The 15,717-nt window shown below is 36.9% G+C and overlaps 1 protein-coding gene across 3 annotated transcripts in view; it reads right to left on the minus strand.

The window, feature by feature from the left end:
• Positions 1-15,717, minus strand: part of GPR180 (G protein-coupled receptor 180) — a 41,032-nt gene that overhangs the window by 13,900 nt on the left and 11,415 nt on the right. For all 3 annotated transcript variants that reach the window (XR_009247791.1, XR_009247798.1, XM_058681922.1), the window contains exons 3-8: positions 15,404-15,604; positions 8,885-9,065; positions 8,694-8,743; positions 5,812-5,969; positions 2,877-3,068; positions 672-749 (exon numbers count right to left, since the gene is read on the minus strand). Coding sequence is in view for 1 of the 3 variants with exons in the window: in XM_058681922.1 (XP_058537905.1) it covers positions 672-749; positions 2,877-3,068; positions 5,812-5,969; positions 8,694-8,743; positions 8,885-9,065; positions 15,404-15,604 (860 nt within the window). In the remaining 2 variants the exon portion in view is untranslated. The remainder of the gene's footprint in view (positions 1-671; positions 750-2,876; positions 3,069-5,811; positions 5,970-8,693; positions 8,744-8,884; positions 9,066-15,403; positions 15,605-15,717) is intronic.

A 15,717-nucleotide genomic window follows, 5' to 3' on the forward strand; every position in this document is an offset into this window, starting at 1 on the left:
AGAAGGTGGGTTTCAGCACAATGAAAATGGTGGCACACTTGAGTGTGGCGTTGCAGTCTGCAGTCTGTTAAAGCAACTAGACTGATTTTATAAATCTATTTTGATTTTTCCACTATGTTGTAAAACATCTTGATCAATTTTTCCTAACAACGACGGATTATGAATCGCCTCATTTATAAAATAGTATTATGAAATAGATTAAAATTAACAAAAGCTATTTTCATCATTTTTTATTAACTAAATTAAACATTTTTCTTTTACACTTAAAGTTCTAATTTATATACTTGCCAGTTCAATATTTTGTTTCAAAGCTTTATTTTAAAGAGCTCAATGTGGCGCCTGGGTGGCTCAGTGGGTTAAGCGTCCAACTTCGGCTCCGGTCATGAGCTTGTGGTTCATGGGTTTGAGCCCCACACGGGACTCTGTGCTGAGAGTCCCATCCAGCTCAGAGCCTGGAGCCTGCTTTGGATTCTGTGTCTCCCTCTCTGCCTCTCCCCTGCTTGCACTCTGTCTCTCTCAAAAATAAAATAGAGCTTAAAAATATTAAAAATAAAATAAAATACATAAAAAGCTCAGAAAAACCTCTAAATGGAAAAAAATAGGCCTTTTCACCTTTCATAATTTCCCAATAAACACTATAAAAAACCATTATGATCATGTGTTTTACTTACCTTATCTCTTTGGTAGTCACTAAAAACGACAGAAATACATGCGAGACCTGGATGGCATAAAAACCACAAGATACAGCCCTGAAACAAATGAGAAGTCAGTCAAATGCATGCAGCTGTATCTTTATTTTCAGAGTAACATTACTAGCATATTTAGGAGGTCTTGATTGACCTCAATTGATCTTCAGAGTAGAGCTTGCTACTCTAAATATAAAAAATAAATTTGATGCTGCTAGGATAACATTTTGTTTCTAATCACGTGGGTATTTAAAATTTTGTATTTGTACATCTCTTATATGTACACATTTTAATATGCTTAATACTGTACACTATGTTATATATTTAACCATGAAAATACATGAATATAAGCAACATCAAACATTGAGAAAAGCAAAGTACAAACGTGTACTATTTCTGTAAAAGGAAAAAGTAAGACTGTATTCTCATTCACATGTAGATACAGGAAGAGATTCTGTAAGAATGCCAAAGCACTGACAGTGCTTGCCCATTTGTGAGCTGGTACGCAGGACAGTGGAACTGGGCAAGGAAGGATGGGAAACTTTTTAACATTATACTTTTCAAGCATCTTTTTCTATTTTTCCTAGAACCACGGCAATGTATTCTATCTTCCAAAATTAAATGTTAAGTGAAACAGTAAGTTAATAATAGGAGCTGTTGAGATGCCTGGTATACTGAAGAGAAGGGAAAAAACAAGGTGTAAAAAAGGTGTTTAGTATACTACTGTTTGTGTAAATACGGAGGGAAATACACAGGAATACATACATGTTTAAAGTTCTCTAGGAGGGTAAGTCAGGAATTGATAGCAGTGATTATAGGAGGAGATAATAACTGGATAGACGAGAGGTAAAAAACAAAACAAAACTGCTCTTTAAACACTTTCAGATGTTTGAACCCATTCAAAAAGTTAAATTAAAACATATAAAAATTTTTTAAGAAACAGTTTGTTACTATCTTAAATATAGAATGAAAGAGGAAATTTAGTTTTAAACCCCCTTAAACATATATTAACTTCTCAAACAATACGCAAACCCATCCATCCCTGTGACAAATTCAAAAGCAAAGTGACGTGTTTTTTTGCCCGTTTGGCACTCAGAAAGCTGACGTGGGTTCCTGCGGCTGCAACAGCAGCTTTAAGATGCTGAACACTGGGAATGAGGAATTTGGCCCTACTTCCACAGCCACCTCGGAATGGACGCTGAGCCCTGTGGACTTGGGTGGGCAGACTAAACCCAAACGGCTTATCCGAATACCGTTCTGGGTTGCCAAGAGGAAGGTGTACGGATTCTCTCAATCTGACCGAAAAACAGAACTCTCTAGGAGGTAGACTCCTGCAGCGTTGCTGCCCCAACTTCTCTCATCTTTTCCTTTGTTAAACGGGTAGAGAAAAAAAATTCAAATTTGCTTTTATTTTATTTATTTATTTTTTTTTAATTTTTTTTTTCAACGTTTTTAATTTATTTTTGGGACAGAGAGAGACAGAGGATGAACGGGGGAGGGGCAGAGAGAGAGGGAGACACAGAATCGGAAACAGGCTCCAGGCTCCGAGCCATCAGCCCAGAACCTGACGCGGGGCTCGAACTCACGGACCGCGAGATCGTGACCTGGCTGAAGTCGGAGGCTTAACCGACTGCGCCACCCAGGCGCCCCTCAAATTTGCTTTTAGATCCCACGAGGGTAAGGGACACAGAAGAAGTAATAAAGTAAACATGACCTCCTTGGCAGGCAGTGAAATGGCTGAAACATACTATGTCCCCAGGCTCCTGCTTCATCTGCTTATGCTGAGAGCTCCTTAGGGCTTGTTAGAAAAGACTGCATAACTCTGCATGTGAACAGTTCATAATTAATAACTGTGTTTTCAGAAATGTAAGCTGTATTCTAATGTAGTTTTTAAAAAACTCTGATACGGAAAAAGAGTGTAGAATTCCTATTGACAAAGAAATTATGACATAGGCAAACTGACCTAAGATTACATGGAAACTACTATCGCAAGGGTTCTGTAAAATGGGATAATACCTACATCTCACAGGTTGTGAAGATTAGATGAGCTGGGGCACATAAAGGGCGTATCTCAGTGCTTTGGCACAGAATACAAGCTTAACCAATATTAGCATGGGGTTGCTTAACTTCCCCCAAAAAGTAGAACAAAGCTGATAATCACAAGAAGCCATTTTCTACCCAAACCCATACCTTGGCAAATGTGATGTAAAACTCCCTTTTCAGCGTGCTTCTCTCCACTGTGATGATCTGGTAGAGTCCACAGCCTAATGACAATGCTAGGCAAATTCTTAAAATGATTAGCAAGATCCCTGCTAAGTTGTGATGTGAATGGTAGCTGTGAGGACTGGTATCTTCAAACTGTTCCCAAAGTAGCAAAATACTCTGCAAAATACAATATTACATTTAGAGAGAGAAAAAAAATCATGTCTACTTATAAGTAGAGTACTTGCTTTTTAAACACCTCCTTAAAGGGGCGCCTGGGTGGCGCAGTCGGTTAAGCGTCCGACTTCAGCCAGGTCACGATCTCGCAGTCCGTGAGTTCGAGCCCCGCGTCAGGCTGTGGGCTGATGGCTCGGAGCCTGGAGCCTGTTTCCGATTCTGTGTCTCCCTCTCTCTCTGCCCCTCCCCCGTTCATGCTATGTCTCTCTCTGTCCCAAAAATAAATAAAAAAACGTTGAAAAAAAAAAAACAATTAAAAAAAAAAAAAAAAAAGCATATATAAATATTCCTAAGAGGTTCTAAGACTTATCACACCATAAAGGTTGTTAATAAAACACAGACACCCAGCACAGACTTTACCCCCCTGATACCCTACCCTACAGCAGAGGAAAGGGATTTTTATTGAATGAGACCAACATACAGAAAATAAAAAATGTGAATGTTACCCCGATACAAGATATCTTTAAGGAGGAAAATAAGTTGAAAAGGTTAAGAGTAGAAATCTGAACTTTCTTCTAAATCTTTCTTCCTTCCACACCATATGAAGAATCAAACTGCCCTGTATTCAAGCCCATTGTATCAGGGTGACTTTGAAATATGTCAGTATCTTCTGTAATCCAGAAGTGAAGGAGTCGGAGCTGTTGATTTCAGATGTAACCTCTCAGGGTAAAGGAGGGTACATTTTTTTTATTCACTAGAAGCAGCCAGGCTATTCTCAGATGACCAGCATCGTTACTTATCCATTTGTTTGTTGACTTTTTTCCTCCCATATGGTTACTGTTACAGTAAAAAAAAACTCACCAAGTTCCTCATTAGCTGTTCTGTGTTTTGCTCTTTTGTAGAAATCACTTTCCCTCCATCTTTTCTAAACACTGATCACAAGCTATTAGAATATTTTTGCCATCACACATGTCAGGGGTCCCCCGTGTTTCTTTCATTTGCCAGCTCGGCCCTTAGAGTGGTCTTCAGTGGCTTCCAAAGAATTTAGATCAAAACTCAGTTATTAAATCCAATTCTTAGACTTTATGGGGTTTGTCAGAAACCCCTTCCTCTTCTCATTCTGAAATCTTCCTGCTTCCACGCTTGACAGCTGAATTTCTGTCATCCCCCATACCTACATTTCCTTCTTAGGGTGAAGATGTGCTCTCCATGACTGAAGTGTTATTTCTTCACTCCATCAAATTACTATACCCATATGATTCCCTAACCTGCATTTCTAAACTTAACTTGTACAAAAAGAAGTCCTATTGTAAACTACTATCTCCTGGTATCTATGTGAGGTGATGGATATGTTAACTAGCCTGATTTTGGTGATCATTTCAAAATGCATACATATATCAAAACATCAAGTTGTGTGTCTTAAAAATGTACAATTTCTATTTGTTAATTAACCCCAAAGAAAACCAACAAAAAAGAACTATTATTTCCCATGATTTGCATTTTTACATCTTCAAACCCCACAGTTTCAGATATGTATACTAGCGTGTGACTTGTGGAATATACATGTGTATTTGTACTTATGTAGTCTCATTCACCTTTCTTGTCTGGCTGGTTGAGGACCAGGGCCATGTGTCATGTATTCATCATAAACGCTGACATAAACTCTAGAGAAGTGTCATAATCTCAGTTCTCAATTCCTATTTGTCTATGATAATGGATTAACATTATAAGGAAATCATGAAAATTCAGTTTTTAAAAAAGCTATTTATTGAGAAATGAGAATTTAGCCTGATATGAACACTAGTCTCCATAAGCCCTAGATCAAAAACATTAACTTGGTAGAATCTTGCCCTTATACTGATCATTTCTAATTCAGTTGTCATTAGCCTTTCCATCTAATGCCTGAGAAAGGCATTATTTTCTTTATAAATATTACCACCTGTCATATGGTCTCTTTCTAAATCAATCATGAAATTCAATACACGTATTTCACTCAACACCTATACTAAATAAATACTATGAGTATAAAGATGAATAAAGCACAGGTCTTATCCTTCATTAATGAAATTTTCAATTTATTTAATGCATTAAAACTTAGACTATAATGTCCTCTGCAGAGCCCAGATGTAAATTTCATTTTCATCTATAGCTAATGGTGGTCACGAACTCAGTATAAATTTTTGTTTATACCTTTCTTTGTAATTTTTATAAAATCCATTGCATATAAGCATATTGAGATCTGAGAATAAGAGAAAACAAACAAAAAAAGGGCTAAGAGGACTATATTTGTTTTTGCATTTGTTCTCAAAAACTAGATCCCATTCTTTCTCATTCTGTAAATTGCTTTTTCATTAATCTCAGATATTCACTTGAATTGTTTCATGTATAAAGTAGCAGAACTGGACCTAAAGATCCATGCCTATGGATGAATCTCAGATTCACTGATTCACTCATTTAAAATGTTGAATACTTACTATGTGTGTTAGAAAATATAAAAGAAAGCTATTAAGTAGGAAATGAGAATCTAACCTAATAGTAAGCATTCTGCACTTGAATAAGCTGAGAGAAATCTCAAATTCAGATAAATTACAATTACATTCTGCAATCTATACTAGCACTCAGAAGATGAAAAGACTTTAAAGTGACAAATTGCTCATGGGTCCCAAGTTTTACCTTTGAAATGAGACATATTCACATTTGCATTTCTGCATATTGCAAAGGACAAACACTGAGGATCAATCCTCACCTGCGTAATGACAATGAATACAGCAATGCCAGTGGATGCAGGAGTAGAATCCCACTGGAGAGGTCTGCTTTGAGACTTCTTCATCCTCACTATTGTCCAACCCATACACAGACTCAGAAGCAGGTATAACATTTGAATTTGGGAAGCAATGTCAAAAACTAAATGGGAAATGAAAACCAAAGTCAACCAAGTCTTCATAACACAAGGATCTGGTCTTTTTTGTATTGAGAATATAAAGCAATTATTTTTTAAACACAAAAAGATAGGCATTTTCAAAGATAAGTTGATAAAATTCAATAATTAGAGATATCCATGTCGAACTCTAACAATTAAAATTTTGCCTTTAAGTTCTTATTAACGGCAATATTCTTTCTCTCTCTCTCTCTATACATCTCTATTAAGACTAACTTTGGGATGAGCACTGGGTGTTGTATGGAAACCAATCTGACAATAAAAAAAATTTTTTTATTCTTAAAAAAAGAATTTTTTTTTAATAAATTTCATATTAAAAAAAAGACTAACTTTAAATCTTTGTGTTTCCCATTTTTCTTAATTTTTCTAACTACATAATACTGTTCTCTGTAACTTACTGCTTATTAAAATAAACACATTTTAAATGTAATTTCTGCAACGTGGGGCGTACTAGTGTCTTCAGTTCCAGGTTGTTAATTTTTTTTTTTTTTTGATGGCTGAACTACATAGTGTGAACTTATTTTCTCAAACTGTTAGCAAGAAATAACCATGACAACAAAATGCACGGCTGCTGTAGCATTCGGTGATGTTGAGTCCGGAAGACAAACGAAACGAAATGATCCGTGCCCTGGTGTGATATGCCACCAGGCGGCCACCACGTACACTGCAGGGAAAGGCTGCTACTTTAAACAAGTAGCAAGGAGACCACCCACACCTGGTTCCAGCTTCAAGAAAACAACAATCTCCAAATACTCCAAGTTCCATGCATTTTTATTTTGGAAGCTGGTATTTATTGATTTAAAAAAAAAGATGATCACTTTCTCATCATAGTATATTTTGATACGGACTTTGGCACAAACGTGATCAGAATTTAACAAAGTGAAACTTTCTTCAAATTGCCATCCATACCTTGGATGTTTACAGCTTTTATTTCTTTCATACAAAGATATTCTTGTAGAAATGGATAAAACTAGCTGTGGTATAACATATTAGCAACTTATAAGCTGAAAACCTATTCATGATACACCTCTTCAGATATATAATGACCACTGTTCTGCCCTCTAAATTAAAACTGAAGACTCTACATTTATGCTCATATACTTGTAATAGTGAGTTCTGACAATGAACTATCATGACGTTTGAATGGTACAAAGTGCCATGACCTTTCAGATCAAGCAGTTTTCTTTCACCACGGATTTCAAGTGACAGTGATGCCAAATACTTTTATTAAACATCTCACAAATACATATTCAGTTACTTAAGGAAGCCAGCCAAAGAAATATTCCTGCATAAATTGCTAATTAGCAAAAACAAATACCCGGGGGGGGGGGATCCCTGATGTTCTGGCTCATTTCTCTGTATACTAAGTAATACACATATTGATAGAATACCATAACTGTAAGCATAGTTGTAGAACACTGCTTATCTGTTTCTGAAAAATAACTATAGATAAAAAAAGCAGATCACACAAAAATCCCATTCTGTGTGATTTTATTAAAAATCTTGACATTTAATCATTAAACCAAACTTGTTGTCAGAACACCAAAATTTAGCAACGCTGATTTATTGTAATTAAAAACACACACACAAAAAAACCTTTTGCTTTTAAACCTACAGTGAAGATGCCAGACAGCAAAAAAAAAAAAAAAAAAAAAAGTGTTTTGTATATAGCAGACACTCACAAAAATCCAAAAGTCCTTGATTTTGGTAATAGCTTGCCCGTGATGGGCTTTTGTGTGTTTTACCTCTCTAAAATGCATAAGCTAAATTATTTCTAAGGTTCTGTTCAGATTGAAAATTCTACGGTTCTGTTAAACATCCTAAGTCGCCTAAGGGACAAGAGCAAGAGAAACCAGAGTTCTCAATAACGTTCAAAAAGAAGCAACTCTTTTTCGTGGCCAGGAGGTGACCAGCACACATTCTCTTCACTAGGAAAACAGGTTCTAGAAGGTTTAGAATCTTAAGACTGGCAGCAAGATGAGGATAAATGGGTCTTCAGATGATTACAGAGATTACCATAAGCTACCCTATTAAAGAGAGAGGAGACCAGAACTATGGAAATATTTAAAAAAGTAAATCCTAGAATGGTTTCATATTCAGAAGCTGCTTTTTTAGAGCAAATCTTGACTATTTTTCCCATCATGCTTAATTGAAAAATTACTTCATGAAAGTTCCTCATACAAATAAAAGAACGAGATGTGAGGTCAGTTCACTTATAGGTGTACTCTATGGCTCTGGGTCAGAAATAGAAAAAGAGTCAAAAAAGGGTTGAAAATAGGACTACAAATGTCAGCTCTGGGATCAGAAAACTTGGGTCTGAGTTTTGTCTTTACCGCTCAAAAGCTGCTGACATTTGGAAATGTACTTCCTGTCAACGAGCCCAGATTCTTTATGTGCAAAATAGGGATAATTGTATCTACTTCAGTGAGTTTTTACTTAAAGTGAGAGAATGTATATAAATATGCTCCAAAAACAATGAAGAACGATGCACATGACTGATAATTGAAAAGAAGTTAAACAGGACACATGGGAACTGAATCTGTAACCCTGTTTTCAGTTGAGCTGAATTCTAACCAACCTTGGATAGAAAAATTGTATTATGACAAAAAACAATGTACAAAAAAGGAAAACAAACAATAAACAGATAGCAAGTTTATGTTTTAAAAAATGAATCTCAGAAAGATACTCACATTCTGCCAAACTTCCCATAAAAGGTATCCCTAGTCCATCTTTGGAGTAACTGAGGAATTGAAGAGAAAAGTATTAGTGTAAATTACAAATGTGAAAAGATTATTCGTAATCAAAGCAGGCATAATTTTGGTGAACTAATTAGGATTAATTAGACATAATGATGAACACAGTTTTAGTGGTTTGGAGTTACCTGGAAAAATGAATGTAATTAGCTAAAGCCGAAGCAGCTTGTAACAGCAATGCAGTTGTCAGGACCTTTAAAATCATGTGCATGGGTCCTCCTTTCTTAATAGCCTGCCACAATGACTGAGCATAAATGCAGGCAATCACAAAGTACACAAGGACTAGGAGGAAGAAGAACTCATGTAGCCCTGTGGAGAGAAGAAAGGAGCTTGCTTCAGTCAAACAAAGCCACTTACAGTGCAGGGCTGCTTTCAAATCTTCCTGCCAATATATTTCTAAAACTTTTTTCACTGGAGTCCTAGCATTCACTTTTGTAAGCAAAAAAAAAAGGGAAATTATTGAAACTTAAAACAATTTTTTTACTGTGGGATAAAGATTTAAACATAAGAAGGCAGATTAAACTAAAAGCAGGTAAAGTCAATATATAAAAAAGCATAGCGGCCGGGGGATAAGCCCGAAGACTAACTGTAAGATCACAGTTTTGTTAGGAAACAGTAAAAACAAGGATTTCAGCATTGTGAGACATACTTTCTACCCCCAAAGTGGATTACTTCCATATGAAAGTTAGGACCAGATTCAGTCAACAACACTTTAATATACCCTGACAATGGCTCTCAAAGTGTGATCCCTGGGCCAGCAGCAGCAGTAGGGAACTTGTTAGAAATGCACATGCTTGGGCCTCATCCCAGATCTGCTGTATCAGAAATTGTGGGAGAGGGGACCAGCAAGCTGTGTTTTAATAAGCCCATCAGGTGATTCTGATGCAGAAACACAACTGTGAAATGTACCATTACCTTACATTTTCAGTTGGAGAGAGTTTCAAAATACCTGTTATGACCAGAGCCCCCTTCTGAAGTCAACTGTCTTCAGCTCTTGTCAAAAAGGAAATCCTATGGAGACCAGAAGCCTCCAGTCTACAGTTGACTTAAAACTGTTTAACACCTGACCAGATGGCCAGCAATCCAAAGACGAGCCACTGGTGAGACAAGCCACTGGCCACCAGTCTAATTTGGTTCTCCAAGGTAAGTTAGGCTAATCATATTCTCTCAGGAAATCAAATCACAAAACATGGAAAGAATCAGGCAATAGACACTGGAGTTGAAAGGAGCTAATGTTGGGACAGACCAAAGAAGTCGAATGAGGTCACAGTGAAAGAAATATTTTGAGTAAGCAGAAATTTCCAAAGAGCAAAGGGAGCTGCTTGGTAACGACAAGAACCAAGTAAGTGAACAGACTTTATATTAAAAACGGTGCCAGTCATTAAGCAGGCTCTAGTTCCTACTAGCAGCTTGCCAGTACAGTCTTTATGCAGCCACAAGAGAAATACCCCTTTTTCTGCAGTACCTGGAATCTTTGAGCTGTATTATTTTTCAGAAAATTTGGAAAAAATTTATCATAAACCAGAGGGCTAGCTAGTCTATAATACTATGATTTTATATCATATTGTGTCTAAACAACACTGGCGCTTAGTGACGGTGGCTGTGAGCAGAGCTGCCTCTCCTGAGCCTGGGGACAGTCTAAACCGCAATCACCTCTATCGATCACGAACACCGACTCTGCTTTAGCTTCCCCTTTGAGGTAAACTCCAATCAACAGGCAGAGAAAGGAGTATTCTTTTTGAAAAAGCAATCCAGAAGATGCAAATAGTAGGAAAAACAGTCAATAAACGTTCGATCTCAATCATGTTTTTGGCATGGTCAGGAGGAAAAAAAAAAAAGGTAAGTATTTCAGCCACTGGGTGTCTCTCCTGCTCTACGTATATAAACGTCGCTAGTTCATTTCTCTCCTCCAGGTGAAAAAGCATGTTTAGACTTCAGGAAGAGAAGATCAAATAACTGAAGAGGCATAATTTCTTTTTAAACTCCTTACATAGAAAAGTATTCCAGCTTTAGAAATAATGGAACAATAAGCCCAGAATTGTTATAGTGATGGAACAAGACAGAAAATACGCTAAACATATTATCACTGGGTCAGTAAAATTCTTTATGCTAGTCTACCTTTTGAATCTTCGTTATTTTTCCTCCTTAGTATGAAGACTTAATTATGGCATTCTTTCGTTCTATTTATTTATAATGCTTTACAGAATACCCATTACAAGATAAAGTTTCAGACTCCATTAGGTTACAAATCTACCATGAAAAGAAAATCCTCAGACTATGTACTGAGTAAACAGAATAATAATATCAGAGGAGGATACTTTTGAAAGCATGTCAGTAGCAAAAAAATGTTTTAGGATTATTCAAGATTAAATGTACCTTCCAGAAAAGCTAACATTGTAACTAGTAAATTATTTCATTCAGGTAATATATTAAATAACTTGAACTAGCTCAGGACACCTGTGCCCTGTACTTTGTTCATTCAGTTTTGCATAAATTATTCTTACCTTGACCCTGTCCACAAGACAGTCTAAAGATAAAATGCTGACTCTGCACTCACTGTTCTTTTAAATAAAGTTGCTCTCGAAAAAAAAAAGTGGTTTTTTTTCTCCTCAGTGATCAATTTTTATTTTGCCACCATCCATCACAAGAAAGCAGTCTGTATCTGTTCACCGTGAGATTAGATTCTAATCCTAAAACAGGCACTAACTCTCACCTAGATACGGAAAAAGAAAAGTGCCATCAAATGAATATGCAGCAGGCGGCAAACACATGCGTTATGAGAAAATGTGTGGGTTTTAAGGCAAGCTGCACGGCAAGAAGCGCTGGCCAAATTCAGCAGGAAGAAAACTTACAGCACAGCTTCGAAAAACTCAGCTCCGGCTGAAGGACGGGAGATGAGAGGAAAGAGGGTAAGACAGAGGGCTCTGCTTGCAGCCTCAGAGCCCCGGTGTCCACACCACCCTGAAGTGTTTCAAGATGGATCTGGATCAGTCTCAACTGATCACAGAAATTCCAACACTCCTGCCAGTAAGAGGGAAGCCTAACCCTTTACTCTGACACGTCGGTCTACCCTCTTTGACACCTTCACTTACATTTCTCTTAGGATGCTGTAGAGCAAAGGCATGTGACCCCGTTCTGCCCAGGGAAGTGCGACGAGGGAGCCTCTGAGGAAGGTGTCCTTGCTCTCAAAAGACATACTGAATTTTGCCGTTATCTAGATGCGATGCCCACACAGTGAACAGCAGTTAACTCTGAACACGAGGGAGCTAGCCTACGGACAACGCGGACAGTCAGAAGACAGGAGGATACAGACACGCTGACTAAACCACCATGAGGAAGCCTCAATTCTTGTTATGTAAGATAATTAATTTCTGCCTGATAATTCATTCATTGTCTGTACCACCTGCATTCGAGTTTTCTGTTACTTTAAACCCAAAGCATGCCAACATGTTACCAGAGCTCGTATCTGGAATCTTGAAAAAACAGTGAGATGGCAGACGTAACAGAGAATAATATTATAATATTATTGCGATGAAAACCAGTCTACTTCAGATGATAATGCTTTAACTCTCAGGAGTCTAAGTACATCTGTTCGTCTCTAACAAGAACACAAATACAGTGCTGATTTTTTAACAAAAATTCTAATTTTTTTAAGAAGCAGTTTTACTTTATTCTACCTTAAAGCATAATATTCCTATGTAGTGTTTTGTCAAGTGGCATCATACTTGCCTTAATGGTTTTTTTTTTTTTTTAACCTAGACCAACCTGTGAAATAGGAGCTTAACCGAAGTTTGATAGACACAAAACACATAATTGGTTTGAAAGAAAACAAATGATAAAATCTAACCAGAATAATGCGTAGCATTGATTGCAGCTATCCGCACCAGGTTATGTAATTCAAATCCCTCAGACATATAGCTTAGTAGTCAATTCTCAGTAAAAACCATAGCAAATCAATTTTCCCTACTCAGGAAAGAAAGACAAATGAGAAGAAGTTTCTAAGATGAACTAACTGGGGATTACTCCCTGGAAATAAATTCCATACCTTGAGGCTTCCTATACTGTAGGAAGAATCCCTCTCAAGACTGTACTGTAAAACCAATACAATACCAAAACAATGTGGAATATGGACTTTTAGATTACTGGTTCTGTACATTAGAGTCAACGTGAAGCTCTGACAAACTATAGTTGCCTGGCTTCCACTCCAAAAGCCAATCTATTGGAGTCTCAGAGGGTGGACATTTATATATTTTCTAAAGCTCTCCAGATGCACAGTGATGGGTTGAGAACCACTGATTTAGACTTCGATGTAAACCATCACATCTCATGGCAATGTGGAATTAATCATATTTTAAGGCTCCTAGGCATTTTAATCAATAAAATGATGTGATCCCTAGGAATGAAGCCAGCCATATAACAAATCTGAATACTTCTGAGTATTTCTGGCATTTGTTAATAATCAATCCCCACAGATTAGCCTTGCACAGAATCCCATGCTTAATGAAAATACATACTATAGTGACATTTTGCCTGTTGTTTAAATGTAACTTTCTCCATTCCAGTATAAGACAGATTTTAGACATAAGTATAAGCATCAAATCAAAATCAGTCATAGGAGAAGGTAGGTCAGAAGGAGTCAGGACTAAGAGCTGAATCGGAATAGTTTGTATGAACACTAAAGACAAAGCTAGCCATAATTCAGGATGCTGGGAAAAACAATGGAAGATGTAGGCAGGGTTCAGGGTGAGCCAGGGCAAGTATGACTGATGTTCAGTGGCACAGGCCACAAACGTGATCATTCTATGGCCTATAGTCAATGTTCAGAAGTCTAATTAGGAATGAGGAAAGACACCAAAAATGGGAGTCTGGGTAAGGAAGCCAAAAAAAAAAAGCATATCAGGATGTAGCAGAGTCTCATGGATCCACACAATAAATAAAACCACCTCTTGAACTGAAGCCATATTGCTGGAAGGGCAGGAGGGGAAAGGGCTATTAGATTTGAATACCGCTTCAGTCTGTAGGGTTTGCACATTCAGGGACCACAGCAGAGCATTACTTCTCTCTGAGCCTTTACCAGTCCTAAAAATTAGTGTCATAGGAAACAGTGAAGACTTATGGTTAAAAGGGACTATACAAGCAATTTAATCCAACTGTCCATCCAATGCTATCAGTAGACCTGGATTTCATCAATGCGTTTCCCAATACAGAAAATGTTATAAAGATAAAAGAAACAGTAGGACTAAATTAACTTCCAATAATGATCCATACTGCTCCAAAGCACTATTAAGTAAAATTTAACTTTTAAGTTCATCTTCATTCAAAAACAACTTGAGTGGCTTACCCTTATGTCATTTCCTTCACAGAAAGAACTTTTTAACTATTTAAAAATGTTTGGCACTCTGTCACTATGTAAACATTGTTTTTAGACTAAAAGATAGTTTAAAAAATTCATCTTTCCACATGTTAAGTTACTGGTGACGTACTGCCCATAACACATGCTCCTCGAGTTACATTTCTAGCTGTGACAATTTACACTTTGAACTAAACAACCAGTTTAATCTAATGTAGCCTCAATTCCTGTTCTTCCTACACCCACTCACCATGATGGTCAATGAGATTTAATGGGATTGAAATTTTTCTCTAAGCAGACTGATTCTTCCAAATAGGTAATGAACTCAGTAAGAAGTAAACTCCTAATCCTTCTTTGATAGACAGTCTACAGATCTTAGTCTTCATTCTGACACGCTGATTTACAAGTCTGCTGGAATACTTCATAGCATGTCTATCATTAATCGCAAGAAGTCATTCATTTCTGTTTGGGCTAGGAATCTTACTTCCATAGAGCAATACACAACCAAAAATTAAAAAAAAAATTTGTTTTAACCTTTTAAGTTTCTTTTTGAGAGACAGAGAGAGACAGAGAATGGGGAAGAACCAGAGAGAGGGAGACACAGAATCCGAAGCAGGCTCCAGGCTCTGAGCTGTCAGCACAGAGCCCGACACGGGGCTCGAACCCACAAACCGTGAGATCATGACTTAAGCCCAAGTCGGACATTTAACTGACTGAGCCACCCAGGCGCCCCATGACCTAAAATTTTGATGGCATATTTTATGGGAGTAATTCTGATTTTGGAAAACATTATAAACTTTGATCACTCTTAAAATGGTTGCAAGCTCCTATGAAGATAATCCCTACTCTGTTTAAACAAGTTGGGAAAAGTAGGTCAGTTTCTATCTCACTTAAAAATTGGTTTTCCAATTTAGATTGCTCAATTTATTAACATTTTTCTGTTTATAAAAATAATACTATGTTATCATAAGAACAAAAAAGGTTTAGAATGTATAGAGAAGACTAAAAATCATCCATAATACTACCACCCAAAATATAGAAACATTCTGTTAATATTTCTGTACTTCTCTCTGCTTCATTCTGTGCATTTTGTAACATACTTGAAATCGTAAAATATAAAATTTAGTGTTCTGCTTTAAGTTAATAGTATAGCTATTAAAGGATTCATTTACCATCTGCCTACTACTACACACTTAAGTTGCTTTTAAGTTTTAATATTCTAAAAACACAACATGAAGATATTTGTGCATCAATCTTTTTCTATACTTAGAACATACATTTGAGTATATATTCTTACCAGATTCTCCAGCACTAAAATGATCAAATGGATTCCCTTCGGCATCTGGGTTTAGTAACATCATTTCAAATGGGATATCTTCTGCCAGAGAATTCTCATTGTCATCTTTGCACGTATACTTGTCTGCATAAAAAACGTGCCACGTTTGTGGATATGGAATCTGGGACACAGTCAGATTATGTTCAGTCTGATTCATGGCCACTTTAAAGAGAAAGAAAATAGTACTTTCAAAGCAAAGTTCGCAAATGTATTCGTTGTTTTAGTCATATAATCAATTCGCAGTTTTGTTTAGTTCTTATTACCTTGAAAATCAA

Source organism: Neofelis nebulosa, chromosome 1 (genome assembly GCF_028018385.1).
Source record: "Neofelis nebulosa isolate mNeoNeb1 chromosome 1, mNeoNeb1.pri, whole genome shotgun sequence".
NCBI classification, from domain to species: Eukaryota; Metazoa; Chordata; class Mammalia; order Carnivora; family Felidae; genus Neofelis; species Neofelis nebulosa.